This window comes from Scylla paramamosain, chromosome 16, assembly GCF_035594125.1.
Source record: "Scylla paramamosain isolate STU-SP2022 chromosome 16, ASM3559412v1, whole genome shotgun sequence".
Taxonomy (NCBI): Eukaryota; Metazoa; Arthropoda; class Malacostraca; order Decapoda; family Portunidae; genus Scylla; species Scylla paramamosain.
The window spans coordinates 11,885,001-11,894,838 of NC_087166.1; the positions used below are offsets into that span (position 1 = coordinate 11,885,001).

The 9,838-nt window shown below is 49.8% G+C and overlaps 1 protein-coding gene across 2 annotated transcripts in view; it reads left to right on the forward strand.

Annotated features, from left to right (window-relative positions):
• The window catches only part of LOC135108041 (nuclear receptor subfamily 2 group F member 1-A-like), a 22,694-nt gene extending 21,150 nt beyond the window's left edge, over nucleotides 1–1,544 (forward strand). Inside the window, exon 4 of one of the 2 annotated variants that reach the window (XM_064018622.1) lies at nucleotides 685–1,544. In XM_064018622.1, coding sequence (XP_063874692.1) covers nucleotides 685–1,328 — 644 coding nt within the window. In that variant the 3' untranslated portion in view covers nucleotides 1,329–1,544. The remainder of the gene's footprint in view (nucleotides 1–684) is intronic. The other variant, XM_064018623.1, reaches the window with a different exon arrangement.
• Nucleotides 1,545–9,838: the final 8,294 nt, after the last annotated feature.

Genomic DNA, 9,838 nt, shown 5'->3' on the forward strand with positions numbered 1-9,838 from the left:
GGCTTAGAGGAATGGCTGGGCAGCGTCAGGGCGAGCGTCTGCAAGAATGGCCTCTTAGGAGACCGCGAGTGTACGACCTTGAGATGTGGCAGAGATAAGAGAGATGCCTTTGTCAGACTTCGTAGAAAGAGAGAGAGAGAGAGAGAGAGAGAGAGAGAGAGAGAGAGAGAGAGAGAGAGAGAGAGAGAGAGCGGGGGGGGGAGCGGGGGTCAGAGCTCAGTCCTTGCAGGTCCCAGCAAACAATCCATGATCGCACAGTCCAGCGCGGTGACAGCCCAGCATGTGACAATGTGCTCGCGGCGGCTCCCACGCCCTACACTTTCCTTTCAATGCTCTGGGAAACCCTAGAAAAATTATTTAAGATTATTGAATCCCTGGAGTGACTCATGCACGGCCTGGCCTCGCTAGTGTAAATTCAAGTGTAAATTTATTTCTTCATGGGCTGGAGAGAAAAGAGAGGGAGGGGTGAAAGAAGCAGGGCAGGAAACCACAGGGTGAGCAGCCCAGGGTGCCTCCCTGAGCACAACATCCGGTCATTAGTGGCCGTGGCTGCCTCGCCGCGAGCCTGCATGAAATTTAATGGCGGCCTTGTGCAAGTTTCTTATAGAGGTCGACTAAACACACGAGGCGGGAGTGTTGCTGAGTAATGAAGTTCTTACATTTGGTGTCTTTTTTTCTTTCCAGCCGTGCAGCGCGGCCGCGTCCCTCCCACCCAGGGGATGGGCATGCCCAGCCAATTCATGGCCAACGGCGACACCCTCAACGGCCACACGTACCTGTCCTCGTACATCTCGCTGCTGCTGCGCGCCGAGCCCTTCCCCACCTCGCCCTACGGCCAGTGCATGAACGCCAACAACATCATGGGCGTGGACAACATCTGCGAGCTGGCCTCCCGCCTCCTCTTCTCGGCGGTGGGCTGGGCCAAGAACATCCCCTTCTTCCCCGAGCTGCAGGTGACCGACCAAGTGGCACTGCTGCGGCTGGTCTGGTCTGAGTTGTTCGTGCTGAACGCCTCCCAGTGCTCCATGCCCCTGCACGTGGCGCCACTCCTGGCCGCGGCTGGCCTGCACGCCTCGCCCATGGCCGCGGACAGAGTGGTCGCCTTCATGGACCACATTCGCATCTTCCAGGAACAAGTGGAGAAGCTGAAGGCACTCCACGTGGATTCTGCGGAGTACTCGTGCCTCAAGGCCATCGTCCTCTTCACTTCAGGTAAGTCACAGGCTGTGTTGTCCCTCACCTGCTGCCATGACTCTTTACTTCATCACGAGTCTTGTCATAACTCGATTTCTAGTCTCGTTGCGCTACTTTCCCTCGCCCTTCCTTGAGGCGACGCGATGCGGCAGACACCTAACCTCCCCTGAAGGTCTGTCCCTCAGGCTCCACAGCCCTGGCCCCGCCGCCAGGACTCCCCAGCAAGGTTTGGGGATCGAGGCGTCAGAGAGACCAGGAAGGCTTCACCTCTGGTCGGGTCACTTAATCAGCCACATAACTCCCTCTATTGTATACAAAACAGTACATGGCCGGGGGCAAGGGAGAGCTGACCTTGCTCTCTGCGCCGCCACAGTCAACTTAAGGGGTTATCGCGGTGACCCTTAGCGAGTGTAACACCACCTCGTCAGCGCGTTGTGTCTGCCTCGGGAACTCTGGCCCCTTGTGTCCACTTGGCGGCTGTCACCTCTCTCCTCTCTGTTCCCTCCTGCTGAGCTCACCATCCTCAGTCCTCACCCTTAGCGCCCTCTCCTCCTCCTCCTCCAAGCCTCCTGCACCCCAATCTCTTCCTCCTCCTCCAATATTTCCCCCCAACTCCTTCACTGCCATCTCTCCTTCCCGCCTTTCTCCAGTCTCTCTCTCCTCGCCTCTCTCCCGACGCTCGCCCCTACTTGAGGCGATAAAAAGCGCCTCTGCTTGACCCGTTGGCCCATTGTTATCCAGCATGACATCAGCAGGAGAGGTTGGTGACGTCAGCAGGGGACTCTCATTATATCCGACGCTGAGGTTACTGTGGTGGAGTGTTTGTGAGGCTGTGGCGGGCGTTGGTCTCTCTCTCTCTCTCTCTCTCTCTCTCTCTCTCTCTCTCTCTCTCTCTCTCTCTCTCTCTCTCTCTCTCTTCCGCTCCCCGAGGCAACGCTGCCCTCCCGCTCTCCCTCCAGCAGACCACGGCAGCACGGCGTCTTGCATCGCTGGAAGAAAATATGTTGGATAAACTTTCTCATTCACGGCATTTCCCGACGGTGGTGGTGGTGGTGGTGGTTTTGTAATACGATCTTTTTGCATAACCTGTCGCTGTTTATAATTTACTATGCCATGTTTACAAGAATACCTACCTACACACAAACACACACACACACACACAGATAGACAGGTAGGTATATAATATGAAGCAAATATTAGACACTAGTATTTTTTTCGATCTTATTTACTTCTCTCCTTCCCCCCCTCTCTCTCTCTCTCTCTCTCTCTCTCTCTCTCTCTCTCTCTCTCTCTCTCTCTCTCTCTCTCTCTCTCTCTCTCTCTCCCTCCTCTGGCTGTCCCGTCCCTGTCCAGAAGTTACGACGGGGATAAATGCTAGGAGGCAATTTAGATTAACTTACAGGTGTGTGTGTGTGTGTGTGTGTGTGTGTGTGTGTGTGTGTGTGTGTGTGTGTGTGTGTGTGTGTGTGTGTGTGTTACTGGTGGCATATGTATTGGTAATGGTGATGAAGGTGATAGCGGTGATGAGAATTGCTATGTAGTCCTTGTGGTGAAGCAGGTGTCGTGATGGTGTTGATGGTGACAACTGTAGTGGTGATGATGGAGGTGGTGATGGCAAGGCTGGTGAAGGTTATAGGTTCTTGTGGTGAGGTGGTGGTGGTAGCGGTGGTGATGGTGGTGGTGGTGGTGGTGGTGGTGGTGGTGATGGTGGTGGTGGTGGTGTGGTACTAAAATCAATATATTTTTTCCACTGTACTCAGCACATATCACACCCTTTGTTTCACTTCTCTCCCCTGTCTCTCTCTCTCTCTCTCTCTCTCTCTCTCTCTCTCTCTCTCTCTCTCTCTCTCTCTCTCTCTCTCTCCCCCCTGAGCCCTTTTGCGTCCCCTCATCCCCATATGCCCCTTCCTTTTACCAGCTCGCTGCCTTCTCACCCCTTTCCTAGTGCCCGTTCTCACTCTCCCATTTCTCCTCCCATTCTCACTCTTGTACGTTACATAAACAGTGAAATGATTGACTGAATTAGAAAATATGAAGTATGATTTTTTTTTTATATATAGAGAGAGAGAGAGAGAGAGAGAGAGAGAGAGAGAGAGAGAGAGAGAGAGAGAGAGAGAGAGAGAGAGAGAGAGAGAGAGAGAGAGAGAGAGAGAGAGAGAGAGAGACGCACTATTTTAGACCACCATCTTACGCATTTTTGGAAGGGACAACGCAAAAAATACAAACACACACACACACACACACACACACACACACACACACACACTTTTCACCTGTCCTTCACCACACACCACCAAAGAGAACTAACTATAAAAATCACAGGTACACGAGAATACACCATTACTGACCTACGTTACCTTTCTCGAAACACTTCACAAAAATAAAAAAAAGTAAAATAACATTCACACTTTAAAAACTGAAGGGAATGGAAACTTTAAGAGGCAGAGAGAGGTAAAGAAAGACGAATGAAAGAGTGTAAGAGAAGCGAGGTGCGAATAGAGGTGGGAAGGTGACATTCTAAGAGTGAGTGAGAGTGTTGCAACGTTAAGGTGACTGTTTCTCACGTGAGCAAGCGAGCAGGCAGGTGGGGAAGGGAAGGTGGGAGACGAGGAAGGGAGGAGAGGCAAGTGGAGGAGGCGAGAGGAAGAGAGAAAGAAAATCAGGTCGATGTCAGAAAAAGAGAGACGAGAATAATGTGTCTGGGTCGCAGGGTGGAGTAGGGAGAGGAAGAAAGGACACGAAAGAGGGATAGAAAGAGAAGAACAGAGACGACGGAGAGAATAAGAGCTTAGCACCACACTGCCTTATCCACCGCCCTTCATCCCCGCGACCTTCCACAACCCTTGCTTTCAAAAGGCGAGATAGCATCCTATACCTTCCTATCACCCTTCCTTCCCTTGCCCTCCTTGCCTCCTTCTACTGCCCTTGCCTTCCTGCCCTGCCTCGCCTCTTCACCACTACCCAGCCAGCTTCCAAGACATTGCTCCCTCACGCTGCACTAACCCTCAGCTCCTCCTCCTACACACACACACACACACACACACACACACACACACACACACACACACACACACACACACACACACACACACACTGGCCTGACGGGTGTGTTATGAAGCACCGCCACTCGCATCCCCGTTCAGGTTCACCGCTTCAGCCTCTTCTCCTCTCCTCCTGCCCCGCCAAGAGCCAAGCGCGCCCCCGTCAGTTGGGGCGCCCCGGGGGAACAGCCGCGAGATCCCCAACAATAGAGGGATTGATTGATGACGTGAGCTGACCTTACTGCGTCATACCCTCCCACTGGGCCCCTCCTCCTCGAAAGGTCACATATGAGAGAGAGGAAGAGAGAGGGAGAGAGGAGGGGGGAGAGGGTTTAGGTGGGGGAGGAAAAAGTCACGAACAAAAGCGTGGTCCTTAAGGTCACGTGACACAGGTTCGTGGACACTAAGTAGGGGTCTGTCTGTCGCAGCGCGTGCCCGAACGATTTCATTCACCTTCTGCAGGTTAATGGTTGTGGCTGTCCGTTCTCTCCCTCAGCTTCTCCCGGCCTCTCTCTACCACCTGACCAAGCTCCTTTTACTCATTTCTTTTTGCCTGCCTCGATTTGGGATTTCAGGGATTTTCAAGAACCGTGTGTTGATTTTCTTTCTTTCTTTCTTTTTTTTTTTTTAAGATTATCTATTGTGTGATTGTGTGGTGATTGCTTTGGTGTTGAAGTTTTAAGGTGAATTTCATGGGTAGTGAAAAATTGTATCGTTTGCTGGTTTCGCTCTTATCTCTCTCTCTCTCTCTCTCTCTCTCTCTCTCTCTCTCTCTCTCTCTCTCTCTCTCTCTCTCTCTCTCTCTCTCTCTCTCTCTCTCTTACTTTTATTACCACTTCCAAACAAATTCTTTCCTATTTATTAATTTATCTATTCATTCATTCACTCACTCATTCATTCATCTCTAACGTTATGATTCTTACTTATTTTACGCATTATTCTGCACTCTCATTTACATCATCACCATCACTGCCATCATTATTACGCTACAAGTCACTATTCATCTTAACTCTGTCGTCGTCGTCCTGCTTCTCCTCCCTTCTCATTCCCTCCTCTTCCGCGTAAGTCGAGCCTCGCCAAGTAATCACGACCTCACTTGTATGGTTGTTTGATGACGCTTGAAATGTGACCACGAGGAGGAGGGACGAGGGGAGGAAGGACGAGGGGAGGATGAGGGTGAAAGCGGAAGGTGGGGCCGGAAGGTGAAGAGGCAGGAAGGTGAAGAGGCAGGAACAAGCACAGGGAAGACAGGAACTTGAGGGATGTTATGAGAAATGAGCATAGGGTAATAAATGGTGATGGGACGGGAAGGGTGATGAGTGATGGGAGGTGTTGTGGGGAAACAGGAAAGTAATGACGTGTTTCTCTATTCACTAGCAGTTCTCTGTACCTATTCGCCTGGTGTCCAGCCCTTACTTCCTTCCTCCCTCTCTCTCTCTCTCTCTCTCTCTCTCTCTCTCTCTCTCTCTCTCTCTCTCTCTCTCTCATTATCCTGGTCTTTCTGCCACTCTGATAATGCTGAATGGGTAAACACGACACACAACACCAGCAGCCGACACCGTACTGGAACTGGGAACATCATCTCTGAACTATAGACGAACTGAATGCACTTTACCTCTGTCTCTCTTATCCTGGACTTTCTCTATTATCCTTTTAAAAGTTTGTGTGTATAGATAAACTAAAATTACATCATGTTTATAATTTGCATGTAATAGATAGGAAAATCATTATAATCTGGTCGTCTAGACAAGAAGGGAATTAAATATAGACCTCTAACCAGCGTTATTCACAAAACACTACCTGGCACAGACTGACAGCTCCGTGATTCTTTCATATCGCTGTTGCTGTCTTGCGCTGACGGCTATTCCAGTGTGAATCAGTCATAATCACCACATCAATGCGATAATGATTAGGAGATAAATATTTATAAACAAAAAGGTTAACGAACGTACAGCTGACGGTTCTATAAATATTAAACTTTGCCATTACGCGACACACATTAAGTTCGCATGATCGGTAATGAAGTAACGAGTGATGTTTTAGAAAAAACGCGTGGCTAACATACACTTAAACAATACAAGCCACTGTTGCATAAGTATAAACATTTAGTAATATTAAAGATTGCCATTACGTGACATACATCAGACCAGGTTTCATAGTCAATAATGAAAAAAACGAAAGATGTTTCTAGACAAGTACGTTAAAAAAATATATATATATCTAAACAATAGACGGTAGTGTTCTTAGAGTATAAGGTTTAGTAACAATCCAGAAAACAAAGAAAAAAATCGTCCAATAGAGAGAAAAAAGAAAAGATTCACCTATAATAGAAAAAAACGAAAAGTAGTAAATAAAGACAAAACGAGGGTAACAAAGTAGATTTTCTTATTTAAATAGAGTGCAGGCAACATAATAAATACGCGAGGTGCTCCAAGGTACTACTCATCCGCAGCTGTTCCTTCACAAGGCTGTGTTTATGGGAAGGTTCGGTAATGTTTTCAGGACGGGGCACAAAGTTTACCTGCGACAGAGGTACTCAGGTCTTTGTATCGCGTCCACCTGCCGTGTGTTTCTCACTTGCTCGACCTCCTGCAGTCACAATACAAGAGAGAGAGAGAGAGAGAGAGAGAGAGAGAGAGAGAGAGAGAGAGAGAGGGGAGGGGGATTGCAGGTGGTAGGTGTGTGTGTGTGTGTGTGTGTGTGTGTGTGTGTGTGTGTGTGTAAAGAAAACGCAATATTTTCTTTACTTTGTTTCAGTTTTTAAACCTGTCACCAGTATGACCTTTTTCTTCCATGTCAAGCCACACGAGTACTCTCTCTCTCTCTCTCTCTCTCTCTCTCTCTCTCTCTCTCTCTCTCTCTCTCTCTCTCTCTCTCTCTGTGTGTGTGTGTGTGTGTGTGTGTGTGTGTGTGTGTGTGTGTGCGTAAATGCTAAACACACCTACCGCCCCCACCCACAAACACACGTGAGCAGCTTTTGTCTCGCCAGCGTGCATCACAAACTTGCATCGCGGATAAATAAGTGACGCGTTGCATGCACCGAGGAGAGGAAATCAAAATCGATAATAATAAAAGAATAAACAGTGGTGAGAGATCAATAAACGATAGACGAGCAAAAGAAGGAATGAGATCGATAAAATCACTGTGTGGGTTGGGGAGAGAGAGAGAGAGAGAGAGAGGGAGAGGTACGGGAGAGAGACAGGGGGAGGAGAGGAAGTGGGAGGGAGAGAAGGGAGGGACAGAAGCTGACCACGGTGATAATGATTCTGAAGCCCTTAACTGAGACTTCCCCCCATCAACCCTCCCTACCCTCGCACACCTCTATAATAGTCCCCCTTACTCACCTCCCTTCCGGAAGCGTAGAAGCAGCACCCCATCACCCCAAGACTGCTCTAAGCGCTTCCCACACCTTTTCCATCCACCCCCACCCGCCCCACCTGCCCCAGCCATGCATTACCCGTCAGTTTAAGCATTTTAAGTTGCAATTTTTCTGCCCACGTACTCAAAGGGGGTCAGGAATTAGCGCGCCGCAAGGATGTGAATGGTCTAAGCCAGCCACGTATTAATTCTCATTTGCAGCATTATCTGTGAGGCAAAGATGGTACCGGTGGAGGTCCGTGTGTGTGGGGAACTGACAGCGTGTGGGGGAGGAGTAGGAGGAGGAGGAGGAGGAGGAGAGAAGGAGAGGAGAAGGGAAGTTAAAGGTATGAAAGATGAAGAAAAAACGAGGGAAGGAGGACGAGGAGAGAAGGGAAGTTGAAGTTACGAAAGATGAAGCAGAAAACAAGAGAAGGTTTGCTACACATTAAAAAAAAAAAAAAGACATGAAGGAAAGCAAGAACTAGGGCGAGAAGAGAAGGAGAGAGGAAGAAGGAGAGAAGGAGGAGGGAGAGAAGTTACAGGTATGAAAGACGGAGAAGAAAACAAGGAAAGGTTTGCTACACGTTAAAAAGACACGAAGGAAAAAAAAATAGGAGGAGGAAAGAAGAAGGAGAGAAGGAGAAAGAGAAGTTACAGGTAAAGAAAGATATAGAAAATTATAAATGGTTACCTATATTTAAGCAAAAAAAGTCATGAAAATAGCAAGAACTGAGACTAGAGAGAGAGAGAGAGAGAGAGAGAGAGAGAGAGAGAGAGAGAGAGAGAGAGAGAGAGAGAGAGAGAGAGAGAGAGAGAGGGTAGCGTGGGCGGAGGCACGGGGAGAGGGTGTTCGTGTCACGCTCCGCTGGCCTTGTTAGCCTCGATCGGCGTGTTAGTTCCCTCCCGCCCTCACTTGTTTCTCCAGCCGTGTCCAGAGTAAACAGGCTGGGAAGTGACGCGACCTGCTTCTGAGGGGAGGAGGAGGAGGGGGAGGAGGAGGAAGAAGTAAGAGCAGGGAAGGACAGAAGTGGTAGAAGAGAAGGGTGAAGAGAGAAAAGGTGCGAAGGAAAAGGAGACAATGAAGAGAGTAAAGATTAAATAACATACGAAAAAAAGGAAAGATAGAGACGATAAAGGACAAGCGATTAGGAAAACGTGCAGGAGAGAAGAAGAGAAGAGGAGGAACAAGAAATAGGAAGGTAAAACTGAGAGACAGAGAGAGATAGAGATTAACAGAAAGCAAGAGAGAGAGAGAGAGAGAGAGAGAGAGAGAGAGAGAGAGAGAGAGAGAGAGAGAGAGAGAGAGAGGTGGAAGGGCGTATGGAGAATGAGGTGAGAAAGTGAGACAAGATGGGCGTGATGGGGCAAGTTACGACACCTGCAGGGAGGATTGATGGGCGGCGCGGGGTGGGCGATGAGCAGAGATATTCTGACTTACGACGAAAAATAATGGGGACGCAGAAGTGACTATGCGAAGGGGCAAGAGGGAGAGGGAAGGGGAAGGGGAGGGGCGAGATGGGGGAGGGTGAGTGTGCAAGGGAAGAGAGAGAGAGGAGCACCAGAAGAAAGAGGAGGAAGAGGAAGGAAGGGAGATGTAAGATGCGATGGAAGATGAGGAGGAGGAAGAGGAAGAGGAAGAGGAGGAGTGTGGGGACATCTACAGTAGTAACAAGAAGAGGAGGAGGAGGAGGAGGTGGAGGAGGAGGAGCAACACTAAGCGAAGATGAGCCTGAGAAAGAGAGAGGAGGAGGAGGAGGAGGAGGAGCAACACTGAGCGAAGATGAGCCTGAGAAAGGGAGAGGAGGAGGAGGAGGAGGAGGAGGAGGAGGAGGAGGAGGAGGAGGAGGAGGAAGAGAAGGAGGAGGAGGAGGAGGAGGAGGAGGAGGAGGAGGAGGAGAAGGACGAGGGATAGGAATGCGGGGACACCAAGCACCAACACCACCACCACCACCACCATCACGAACACCACCACCAGTCACCAAATAACAACAGTCTTTATCCGCGAGCACACGAACACAGTGACGGCGCGGCTGCAATAAACTACACGCGGATAGTTTGCCAAGGCTATCCCGCCATCTGCCCCGCCCACCGCCGCCTGCCTCCCCGTGAAGGACAGCGGCGCGGCGGCAGAAGATACGCTCACTTAGCACGCCCCTGATGTCATGCGGTAATGGCGGCGGTGTCAGCGGCGGGGGACAAGGCTCGGTGTGTTAAGCGTCGCGTGTATCTGCGGGAAACACGAG